This window comes from Myotis yumanensis, unplaced genomic scaffold (genome assembly GCF_028538775.1).
Source record: "Myotis yumanensis isolate MYYU_CA2020_CCGP unplaced genomic scaffold, mMyoYum1.0.hap1 SCAF_18, whole genome shotgun sequence".
NCBI classification, from domain to species: Eukaryota; Metazoa; Chordata; class Mammalia; order Chiroptera; family Vespertilionidae; genus Myotis; species Myotis yumanensis.
Genome location: NW_027223769.1, coordinates 27,182,417 through 27,195,228, shown reverse-complemented (window position 1 = coordinate 27,195,228; position 12,812 = coordinate 27,182,417). Strand labels below are relative to the sequence as shown.

The window sequence follows — 12,812 nt, the reverse complement described above, 5'->3', positions numbered from 1 at the left end:
GCCCAGGTTCCTTTCTGTTCTGTCATCCACAGTACATGGCTTCAAGCCTCGAGGACACCTCATGATCCAAGAGGGCTGCTAGAGCTCCAGCAGTCACAGCTTTATTCCAGGTGACAAGAAGAAAGGGAGGAGGTAGCAAGATGCATCGCTTACTTGTCTGGCTGCCTCCTTAAGAAGCCTTTGTGGAATCCTCAAGCAACACTTCTGCTTATATCTCATTGGCTACAACTTGGCCTCATGGTCACCCATAGCAGCAAGCATAGTATAGGAAATACAGTATTTCACTAGGGCAAATTGCTGGATATAAAATTTATATATATATATATATATATATATATATATATATATATATATATATATATGTATAGAGAGAGAGAGAGAGACAGAGAGAGAGAGAGGGTTTTTTTGTTTGTTTGCTTGTTTTTTAATAAGAAATGAAAGGAGGCTATTGAGTGGTAGGTGGCAACTCTGCCATACCTGGTTTGGAGTTTACTTTGCTTTGTCTCTAGTTCAAGGGACTCTCATGGAGCCAGGTGGTCCTGCACTAGGAGAAGGGGTGACAGTCTTACCTCTTTCTCTTTTTTTTTAACCTCTGTCTTAATTCATGTAAGAACAGATTTTTAAAAAAGAATAGATCTTATATTTATACTAGAGGGCCCGGTGCATGAAATTCCTGCACTGGGAGGTGGGGGGGGGGGGGGTCCCTCAGCCCAGCCTGTGCCCTCTTGAAGTCTGGGAGGCCTTGGGGAATGTCCAACTGACGGCTTAGGCCCGCTCCCAGGGAGGCGGGAGAGGCTCCTCTCACCACCACTGTGCTCACCAGCCGTGAGCCCAGCTCTGGCTGAGCGGCACACCCCCTGTGGGAGGGCACTGACCACCAGGGGCCAGCTCCTTTATTAAGTGTCTGCCCCTTGGTGGTCAGGGCACATCATAGTGACCCGTCATTCGCCGTTCCGTTGACTGGCATATTACGCTTTTATTACATAGGATTAAAACACCTCCGTGTACACACTAAATATACATAAATTTGTCAACTATACCTAAATAAAACTGGTGGGTGGAAATAAGAATAGATGTGATTTTGCAGATCTTTCTCTTTGTTGGTGGGTTTTCTCAAACTAGTGTCTCCTTTTTTCTGAGGGACGAATTCCATGTCCAGTATGCTTAGGCACGGTTCCCTTTAATTTTACACATGAAGACGTTAATGTTATGTTTTGCCAGCACAGTGCTCATTGTCATTTATTCTCATTCTCTGAAAATATTCTGTGATTCTGATGTCAGCAAGGCATGGCCTTTGTCTTGCTCTTCAGTGGAGCAAGTGACTCTGTGTGCACTCAGCAGTGCCGGTTCGCCGCGATGGCGGTGCAAGATGGTGATGTTTATGCTTAGGTTACAGTATTGACAGTCGGGTTTGTGCTTGGTTCTGTACTGGGGTCACGTCCCAAACTTGTCTTCGTTAAAACCATAACTCAGAGTTTTCCAACCAGTTCAACCATCCTCTCCATCATTGTCATTTATGGAGCCCTTACTCTGTCCAGGCATTAATATCTCATTTCTTCCTCCCAGGAACCTTATGAGGTGGAGGTACCAATATTAACCCATTCTTAGACATTAGGAAAGTGGGGGACAGAGACGTTAAATAATCTGCCCAGGAGATGGAAGTGCCATAGTGAGCATTCAAAGCCAGGCAGCTGGCTCCAGAGCCTGCCCTTGACCCAGGCAGGACTGCTTCTCTAGGAGGTGAATGTGAGGGTGAGATGGTGTGTGTGTGAGTGAGTGAGTGTGTGAGTGAGTGAGTGTGTGTGTGAGTGTGTGTGTGTGTATGTGAGAAGTATGCAGAAATGGGAAGGATTTTGTGGTGATATCTGGTCACATCTCATGTTTGTCTTGTGCATTTGCAGTCAAATTTGAAAAACCCCCAGAAACTAGGGCTTGAATCACACGGGGCAGACAGTGACCAATGACTTTATAGATGGTGGGGGATGGGATTGTTCTCTGGAATTTTGACGGTGTTACCACTGATCACTTTAAAACACTTAGACACTTTGGAAGATTTTTTTTTCCCTTCCATCATCCACTATCTTATTTCCCTGTGTTTGCATAACATTATCATTATCACACATGAAAACTGTTCAATACAAGTCTCAAAGGATGGATTTGGTTTCCATTCCAACAGCTTCTGTTAGAACAAATGGACACCTTATGGATATAATGACACCACAAGAGTAAGAGATTTGTATTGATCACAAAGTAGTTCTTAGTACCAGGTCCCAAAACATACTGATTTTGGCTGACACCTCTATTTGGGGACCTATAACCCTAGGAAAAATATAAAGGAAAAGAAATTAAAACCCCAGGATATCCAGTTGCTGAAAAAGCTCTGATACAAAATCATTGGAGTATACTGTTCTATTAAAAATGACAGGTGTGTGTAATACTTTTAGCGAAAAATAAAAATTAAAAAAAAAAAAAGAAAAAAAAATGACAGGTGTGATTTGTAAAGTATATGATTATCTAATTACTATGCTGTACACCTGAAATTAATATATATATATTAATGTGTATATATATATATATATATATATATGTATCTACACTAATAAAAGAGAAACATGGTAATTGGCGTACGACCGCTACCCTTCCCATTGGCTAATCAGCGTATCCTTATGCAAATTAACTGTCAGCCAAGATGGCGGCCGGCAGCCATGCACTGAAGCGAGCAGGGAGGCATGCTTCCTCCAGGAACTGCAGACTCCAACGTTCCCCGCCTCACTTGCAACTCTAAGCAACTATTACTATGTTGCAAATACGAAGCTAAACAAAACCCTCTTTCAGCCAGTCCCGGACTGCAACATTGTATCCATGTTTTCAGCAGCGAGGCCTCAGAGCTAAAGCTGGCCCAGAATAAAAAAAAAAAAGAAACAAGGAGCAGTTGGGAGCTTTTAGTCAACTGCCAGTGGGAAAACAGCCCTCAGCCCCTCAGCCAGCCTGGCCATGCACCCCATTGGGGACCCCCACCCTGATCCAGGACACCCTTCAGGGCAAACCAGCCAGCCCCTACCCATGCACCAGGCCTCTATCCTATATAGTAAAAGGGTAATATGCCTCCCGGCACCGGGATCAGCATGACAGGGGGCAGCGCCCAAACCCCCTGATCAGCCCTGCGGCTCTGTGAGTGACAGGGTGAGGCGCCCCAACCCCCCGCCCCACAGGCCCTGCTCTGTGTGTGACAGGGTAGAACCATAACCTCTCCATCGGCCCTGCCCTGAGTGTGACAGTGGTGGTACCCCAACCCCCTGATCGGCCCTGTTCTGTGGGTAATAGAGGGTGGCGCCCCAACCCCCCTCCAGGGGCCTTGCTCTGTGTGTGACAGGGTAGAGCCATAACCTCCCCATTGGCCCTGCCCTGAGTGTGACAGGGTGCAGCGCCCCAACCCCTTGATCCGCCCTGCTCTGTGTGTGACAGGGGGTGGTGTCCCAGCTCCCCTATCGGCCCTACTCTGTGAGTGACAGGGGGGAGCTCCTCAACCCCCTGATGGGCCCTGCTCTGTGAGTGACGGGGGCAGCGCACCAACCACCTGATTGGCCCTGCTCTGAGAGTGACAGGGGGTGGCGCCACAACCTCCCCGTTGACCCTGCCTTGAGTGTAACAGGGGGCGGTGCCCTAACCCCCCAATCAGTCTATCCTGAGCGTGACTGAGGGTGGCATTGCAACCTCCCGATCCGCCCTGCTCTGTGCATGACAGGGGGCGGCGCCCCAACTCCCCAATCGGCCCTGCTCTGAGCCTGACCAGGGGCTGCACCTAGGGATTGGGCCTGCCCTCTGCCACCCGGGAGCAGGCCTAAGCCAGCAGGTCGCTATCTCCCGAGGGGTCCCAGACTGTGAGAGGGCACAGGCTGGGCTGGGGGACCCCGCCCCCCGCCCCCCGATTGCACAAATTTTTGTGCACCGGGCCTCTAGTATATATATAATATATAATGCCAATTAGACTGGACTACCTTCCTGATGAAGCCTGGGCTGTGAGGGAAGTTCAGGTCCCAGATGCCAGCGGGAAGCTGGTACCGGCAGCTGGGGGAAGGAAGGCCTACTCTTGCACGAATTTCGTGCATTGGGCCTCTAGTACAAAATAATATTGACTGTAAGCTGGAATGGAAAAATAAAATTTAAAAAACTTGACAGGTGTGACATTGTAGGCTTAAAATACTTACAAAATAACATGAAACCCATATATCTATCATCGTGCATGTATAATGATTACTTGAACTCTGGATACTAAGGAAGATCAAAAGAGAACACTTTCTTTATTATGGCAAAGGGGTTCATTGTATTTTGTTTTGGCTGTTAATTTTGTTATTAACTTAAAATCACTTGTTGCCGCCACAAGGATGGAGATGTTGACTGGATAGTTTGGACTGTTTGGTCGGCGTTATTTCTCAAGAATTATCTCATTATGTTCTTCATCTCTTTTCCTTTTAGGACTCTCTCCCTGAAGCCCGGATGGAAGTGCTCACATTTCCTGACTCCCACCATGGTCTCAGAAGACAGAAGAGAGACTGGGTTATCCCTCCCATCAGCTGCCCAGAAAATGAGAAAGGCCCATTTCCTAAGAAACTGGTCCAGGTAGAGAAGGGTGTTCTCTATTTCTTTGGGAGGAATTTGGCAGAGAAGCACCAAGGAGAGGAAGGAGAAAGACCGAATGTAAGGACCCTCCCTTGCTAATTCTGTGTCTGTTTTGTCTCCAGATCAAGTCTAACAAAGACAAAGAGACACAGGTTTTCTACAGCATCACTGGCCAAGGAGCTGATGCGCCCCCCGTTGGTGTGTTTATTATTGAAAGGGAGACAGGATGGCTCATGGTGACGCAGCCTCTGGATAGAGAAACAATTGCCAAGTACATAGTGAGTATCTCTTAGACGCTTATTAATGATGGGGTCCCATCTTTCCCAAACTATTTGGGCAACCCATTAGGATCCCTAGATTCGAGACTCTGGATGTATGAGGGGCTTAATTTGCCACTTTGAGACCTATTGATAAAGAGAATTGATGGGAGAACCTGGATATGGGGGTTGTTAAATTACTTTTGTTGTTAGGAATAAAGCGGGGAGAGTCCTTATGCGTCATGCATAACTTTGGACCCAAGATATCAGCCTATTCTTGGAGCTAAAAGTAGAGGCCAGTGATGATGTTGGAGAGCAAAAACCATTTCTGGGCCCAGGAGCAGAGTGAGCTGAGGGCAACTGGGAAGTAATGTATTGATGCCAAATGCAGAAAAATCAGGAGGACACACTAGACTGGAGTGGCCAGGGCTAATTTTACCCTGCTTGGAAGAAGTCAGAGTGTTAGGCTTCCCCCTTTATCTGCTGGGCCCGACTGCCTAGCCTTCGTGTAGGGAATGGGAGCTCTGACCTCGTGGGTGTGCTCTCCAGCCCTCAGGTCTTCACATGCCATGCTCTCAGCCAGTGTGCTGGCCTCATTGGAGCAGCGGCATGTGTGTGAGAAAAGGGCTCTGCTGCAGGTGTCCGTGCACTCGGGTCTCAGAGTGGGAAGGAGGGGACACCATGTGGAGCCCGCTCTCTGGTCGGGCCACTTCTCTCACTTTTTTCTCCTTGGGGCTGAAGTAACCCTCCCTTGGCTCTTGCAGCTCCTCTCTCACGCTGTGTCTTCCAACGGGAATGCAATTGAGGATCCGATGGAGATTGTGATCACAGTGACAGATCAGAATGACAACAGGCCTGAGTTCATCCAGGCGGTCTTTGAGGGATCTGTCCTGGAAGGTGCTCTCCCAGGTAAGGAGGAGCCAGATATCCAGGAAGATGCTTAGGTTCTCTGGACCCCAGTGTGTTGGGGCTGGCGCTTGGGGTCAGGTCCTTCTTGTGGACATAACTTTTTTGAAAGCCACTGTGTGTGTGTGTGTGTGTGTGTGTGTGTGTGTGCATGTAGCACTCTACCTTTAAAAATGTGTATAAAATCAGAGAGATTTAAACACAATCTTCCTTCACTAAATAGTAGTATGAACCTTTCATATAATTTTCCTGATCACATTTTTTTCTCCTTCCCTTAGAGGTAGACACTGCCCTGTTCTTTGTGGTAATTATTCCCTTGTTTGTTTGTTTTTAATTTGTCTTCTACCATGTGTGTATTTGCCTCTAGATGAAATCTTGTTAGTTTTGCCTACTTTTCTACATGGTGATAAACTGTTTTCCTTGGTGGTCAAACCAATTTGCAGTTCCATCAGCAATGTATATCCTGGAATTATTAGACTTTTTAGTTTTAGTCAATGTGTAATGATTTCTCAGTACAATTTAAAATTGCATTTCTCTGATTATTAACAGGCTAAGCATCTTATGTTTGTTGGCCATTTGAGTTTCTTCTTTTTCAAAATCTTTTTATTGAATTTTTTTTAGAGAGAGAAAAAGGGAGAGGGATTGAGAGATAGAAACATTGATGAGAGAGAAACATCATCGATTAGCTACCTCCTGCACACCCCGCACTGGGGACCAAGCCCCAACCCTAGGCATGTGCCGGGACCAGGAATTGAACCGGCAACTTCTTGGTTCTTGGGTCTACGCTCAACCACTGAGCCATACCAGACAGGCTTGAGTTTCTCCTTGACGACTTGTCTATTCAAGTCATTTGCCTTTTATTCCCTTGGGCTATATACCTTTTTCCTATAAACTTTTAGAGCTATTTAGGTGTCCTACAAGTAGTCCTATTAGTAACATGTGTTATAAATATTTTCTCCCACCTTGAAGGGAATAATCTTAAAGGATCCATTCTCTCAGTTGAAGCTGTGGCCTAGAAGCCAGTTGTGGAAATCTTGGGATTTTTCCTATTTTTCAGGCTGTTCACTCAGTATAAGAGATGTGGCAAAATGTTTTAGTTTAACCCTCACCCTATTTCCCATCTCCTCCTCACATCCACCTCCACCCAAAATATTTGCTGGGAAAACTGAGTTCTTGGAACACCACTCATTTGGGGGAAGGCTTTCTTCCTCTGGTAGCACCTTGGTAAGAAATTTGGAAATTAGCAATCAGAAGCCCTGTGACACAGTGTTTCCCGGGGCCCCGCCTTCATGGCTCTGTACAGAGTTGAGTTGAGCAGTACTGCCCAGAGCCTGGAGTGCAGCTTGACTGTCTCCCTCTCCTTCGATGCTTCCAGGAACCTCCGTGATGCAGGTCTCAGCCACGGACGCGGATGATGAAGTGAACACCTACAACGCTGCCATCGCTTACAGGATCATCAGCCAAGAGCCTAATCAGCCTCATGAGCAAATGTTCACCATCAACAAGGACACAGGAGTCATCAGTGTGCTCACTACCGGGCTGGACCGTGAGGTTAGTGGGGGAAGAGATCCAGAGGGTGTTGTGGGCAAAAGCACATTAGCTAAATCCATGGACACCTTAAAACTCTGCTGAGGCCAGTTGTCACTTACATGGTCATGGTCTGAGCTTTGCACCTAGACATGTGTGCAGAGGTTTTGTGCCTAGGGGACAGGCTGCTAGGCCGGCATTTAAGCAGATGATAAAATATTCTGTGTCTATGCTCTGGGCTGGGCTGATGTGGCTGTGGTTCCTAACTTGGGTGTGTTCGATCTCTGCAGAAGTTTCCCAGCTACTCTCTGGTGATTGAAGCTGCTGACCTTCAAGGTGACGGCTTAAGCACAACTGCGAAAGCTGTGATCACGGTCCTTGACATCAACGACAACCCTCCGGAATTTGACCCAACTACGGTAATTCTGCAACTCCTTGATGGTTTCCAAAGAAAGGTCCTTGGTCGCTTTACAACTGCTCCTGCGTGAAGCCCTTGGAAAGCTTTCCCCAGACTAGTGAACTTTAAACTAAGAAGCAGCAAGCAGATTGGGGTGGCTGAGGTCTTTATCTGGTGCCTATTTGCAGAATTTTGTGAAGTGACAAAAAGCATCTATTGAAGCCATGTCCTTGTGTTGTGCATCTTGGTAGCAAATCTTACCAGGTTCTAGTTATTCATTGAACAAACATTTTCTGAAATTATAGCAGGCACTATGTTAGACCCTGGAGATATTATCACCAACACGGCAGACCAAGATGCCATTCTCATGAAGTTGATAGTCTATCTAGGGAGATGTTAGACAACTTAAACGGATGATTGTGTGCAATTATATTAAATGCGGTGCAGAAGGGACTAAGCCCCACAAAAGAACCTTAAATCTTATTGTATTAATTAGAAATCAGCTCAATGGTTAGTAACAGAGACTAGACTCTTGGGGTTTAAACAAATCGGGTTGACTTTTTCTTTTGTGTCACAAAAAATCCAGAGGTAGATAGTCCATTCTGTCAATAGAGACCAAGCCTGCTTTGTCTTGGGGAATGACTTCCATCCTCAGTGTCACCTTGTGGCCCAGGAGGGAGGCAAGGGCAAGGAGTGCAAAAGGCTTTGCTGCTAAGTTAAGTCCTCTTATTTCTGGGAAGATCCATCCCACAAAGTTTGTTTACATCTCATTAACAACTGCTGTCTGCAAAGGGAGACTCAAAATAGAGTATTTTATTTGGGAACATTGCTGCCTCCAACATTACCATAAGTGACCAAGGGGAGACTGGATATTCAGCAGGCAATTAGCAGTGTCTGCCACCCTCACCTAGACATTGTGCCAGTGAGTAACATTTTACTAAGACCCGAAAGGAGGTTGGCAAGTGTGGGACAGGGGAGGATGGAAGTGTTGCAGGCAGAAGGATCAGCCTAGGCAAAATGCCCTGAATCAAGAGGGAGCTTGATGCATAGCAAGAACTGCAAAAACAGTGCAGCGAACCAGATGAGGTGGGTCCTGCAGGACCTTGTAGACTAAGTTTAGAGTTTTAGAATTCTTAACTCAACAACTGAGCCAGAGTCTGCTGAGGGGCCCGGATAGCCAGGGCCTTGGAAAGCTGCTTTAGGTACTCCCAAGTGCTAGCTGATCCGCCGACAGGAAAGAAGGGCCCTTCTGGTTGAGTGGCCACTTCCTCTGAGCATCCCCTCAACCCCCTGAGACCTGGTTTCACTGTCGTGTCTCAGGATGTCATATGTGACCCCTCTTCTCCCTTGTTCTGCAGTACCAGGGGCAGGTTCCTGAGAATGAGGCTGATGCGGTCATCGCTACGCTCAAAGTGACTGATGCCGACCTCCCCGGAACCCCGGCGTGGGAGGCCGTGTACACTGTAATAAATAACGATGGCCATTTTAATGTCACCACAGACCCAGTAACCAACGATGGCATTTTGAAAACGGTTAAGGTTTGTATGGTGCTTGGCAAGATGCAGAAACTGACAGCCCAGCTAGCTGCCTCCTCCCTTGTCCCTGGTGCCTTCTCAGTAAATTAACATGGTGTTCTCGGGGTAGAGGTGGCTGGCTTTCCCAGTTTCTGTGGACCATTTGGGGTTTGCAGTGACTCTTCAGGCTCCTGTGAGAAGTCAGGAAGCTCCTACCCAGCATCCTAAAATTGAAGAGGAAGTACCATCTGTTTTAATAGGCTCTTTCCTTGAAGCATTTGCCTACCATCCATTTTGCAAATGAGAGCAAAAATGGTTTATTGGTCTCTGCTGTTTTCCTGAATTATTTCAGAAGTGGGTCAGATATGACTGTGATTGAAAGATGTCTTGGAAACTTGAAAATAAGAAGTTGAGTGATTTTTAAAAAAAAAAAGATTTTAGAAAGAGAGGAAGGGAAAGGAGAGAGAAAGTGAGAGAAACATTGATGAGAGAGAAAAATTGACTGGCTGCCTCCCACATGTCCCTCTCTGGGATCCAGCTCCCAACCTGGGCATGTGCCCTGACTGGGAATTGAACAGGCAATCTCTTTTTTTTTTTTTTTTTTAATATATTTTATTGATTTTTTACAGAGAGGAAAGGAGAGAGATAGAGAGTCAGAAACATCGATGAGAGAGAAACATCGATTAGCTGCCTCCTGCACATCTCCTACTGGGGATGTGCCCGCAACCCAGGTACATGCCCTTGACCAGAATCGAACCTGGGACCTTTCAGTCCGCAGGCCGACGCTCTATCCACTGAGCCAAACCGGTTTCGGCAATCTCTTGGTGTATGGGTTGACGCTTAACCACTGAGCCATGCTGGCCGGGCATGAGTGAATTTTAAAATTATTAAATGTGAGGTAAGCCGGTTTTCCTGCTTTCTTAGGTATGGAAACATACCTAAGGCCTAGAGGTTCAGTTTCCCAGTCACACAGGATCTTCTGTCCACCTGCTATTACATGGACAGCATGTCAGACAGGGTATGAGCATTCTCCCTGCTCTTGAGTTACGTGCTAGTGTTTGTTAACTGAAGCTTGCTGTTGGAGATTTCATGAGTTCATCTTTCTTCTTCTTCTGCGGGGCGGGGGGGGGCGGGGACGACGACTCTATTCAAATGCAGCCAGAGTTGAGAATCACTGGTACATTGCTAACCAAAAGCAATAGTTAAGTGTTGTTGTTGTTTTTCTACTAATAAAACATTTTTAAAACTTTTTTTTTAGGGCTTAGATTTTGAGGCCAAGCAGCAGTACATTCTCTACGTGACAGTGAAGAATGACATCGACTTTGCCGTCGCTCTGTCTACTTCCACAGCCACGGTCACTGTGGATGTGATGGATGTGAACGAAGCCCCCATCTTCATGCCTCCTCAAAAGAGAGTGGAGGTGCCCGAAGACTTTCCAGTGGGACAGGAAATCACATCGTACACTGCCCAGGATCCGGACAAGTTCATGGACCAGAAGATAACGTAAGTGTGGATTTTGCAACTGACTTGGAGCAACTGGGTGCATGTATATAAAATACTTAATTTATAACATTTTATCATCATTGGTCTGTGCAAGACCCTTCTCTTAATTGTTATTTTTTAAAATTTCCTTTTTATTTCCATTCCCCACACCTTTTCCCCTTCCCTCTATAGCTAGCCATTCTAGGATTACCGTGCTTCCTCTCTTTGAGTTCATGTAGTATAGTAGGAATGTGGTTTTAATTTACATATATGGTATCTGTACTAATAAAAGGGTAATAAGCTAATTTGACCGGATAGACCGGATGTCCTTCCGTACAAAGCCACAGTGGCGGGGTCAAGGCAGAGGCGGTTAGGCGCGATCAGGTAGGCAGAGGCAATTAGAGGTGATCAGGCAGGCAGGCAGGCAGGCAGAGGTGGTTAGAGGCGATCAGGCAGGCAGGTAGAGGGGTTAGAGGCAATCAAGCAGGCAGGCAGGTGAGCGGTTAGGAGCCAGCGGTCCTGGATTGCGAGAGGGATGCCAGACATCCCCCAAGGGGTCCCGGATTGGAGAGGGTGCAGGCCGGGCTGAGGCCCCCGTGCACAAATTTTGTGCACCAGGCCTCTAGTTGTGTATAAGTAGTTTATTGTTCTCTTTAAACTTGAAGGCACCTCTATGGAGTAAATTACAGCCACAGATACTGAAAATACGCACAAATCAACAGCAACAGTATTCTAAACTTTTGAGAGCTGGGTTTGCCTAGGAAAAACTATTAAAACACAAACCCAAATATGACACACATGTGTCTTGTTAGTAAGTGTGGTTTCCAGGGGGTAATGGAGGCCTTTCCTCTGTTGTACTCACTTCCTCTTCTCAGAGAGCTAGATTTCTACTTGTTAATACCTACTTTAGAGGAATCTGTCAGAACCTCTGTACTATTTATAAAAATGTTATGCAAGCCCAGCCAGTGTGGCTCAGTGGTTGAGAGTCAACCTATGAACCAGGAGGTCACAGTTCAATTCCCGGTCAGGGCACATGCCTAGGTTGCAGGCTAAATTCCTAGTGTGGGACATGCAGAAGGCAGCCAATCAATGGTTCTCTCTCATCGTTGATGTTTGTACCTCTCTCTTTCTCTCTGAAAACAATAAAAATATATTTGAAAAATAAAAAAATGCATTAAAAATCCAGAGGAGAGTCAGGTTTGTTTGGTAATTGAGTGTATTATTGTTGTGGACGGTATTTATGTTTTAGCCTCCGGGCATGTGACTTATGAAACTTAAAAGAAGCAGATGGAAAGAGTTTAAGTGTGAGTTTTTTACAGAAGTGTTACTTGTATCCTGAACGAGAGGGCTTGTAAATACCTTTAAACCACGTGTGCACTGCACGGGATGAGCTGTGTGGAGGGTCTGGTCAGTGATCTTAGAGGCCGCGAGCATTATTAGCTCAAGGATGATGGGGAATTTTAAAATGAAGGAACCAGGCCGATAACACCCACATCTTTGATTAATTTTAATATTTACTAAAAAAGCAATGACAACTCGCTTTGATGTGCCACTTGGTGGGATACGACAGCACGTGCCCAGCGCCACTTAAGAAATCGTTTTTGGCCGAAACCGGTTTGGCTCAGTGGATAGAGCGTCGGCCTGCGGACTGAAGGGTCCCAGGTTCGATTCCAGTCAAGGGCATGTACCTGGGTTGCGGGCACATCCCCAGTAGGAGATGTGCAGGAGGCAGCTGATCGATGTTTCTCTCTCATTGATGTTTCTAACTCTCTATCTCTCTTCCCTCCTCTCTGTAAAAAATCAATAAAATATATTTAAAAAAAAAAAAAAAGAAATCGTTTTTGGAGAAAACAAAAGTTGAAACAGAATCTAATCAAGTCTTAGGGTCCGATTTTGAAGAATTACAGGGAATGAAGATCACGGTTTGATTCCCGATCAGGGCACATGCCTGGGTTGTGGGCTCAGTCCCCAGTAGAGGGCATGCAGGAGACAACCAATCAATGATCCTCTCTCATCATTGATGGTTCTATCTCTCTCTTCCTCTCTTTTCCTTTCTGAAATCAATAAAAATATATATTTTTAAAAAATGCCACTATTGCGGCCCACCCC

General features: G+C 46.1%; 1 protein-coding gene across 1 annotated transcript in view; it reads left to right on the top strand.

The window, feature by feature from the left end:
* Positions 1–12,812, top strand: part of CDH1 (cadherin 1) — a 74,904-nt gene that overhangs the window by 50,791 nt on the left and 11,301 nt on the right. Inside the window, exons 4-10 of the mRNA XM_070398488.1 lie at positions 4,477–4,620; positions 4,743–4,898; positions 5,642–5,786; positions 7,159–7,334; positions 7,601–7,729; positions 9,066–9,245; positions 10,480–10,724. Of these exons, the coding sequence (XP_070254589.1) occupies positions 4,477–4,620; positions 4,743–4,898; positions 5,642–5,786; positions 7,159–7,334; positions 7,601–7,729; positions 9,066–9,245; positions 10,480–10,724 (1,175 nt within the window). The remainder of the gene's footprint in view (positions 1–4,476; positions 4,621–4,742; positions 4,899–5,641; positions 5,787–7,158; positions 7,335–7,600; positions 7,730–9,065; positions 9,246–10,479; positions 10,725–12,812) is intronic.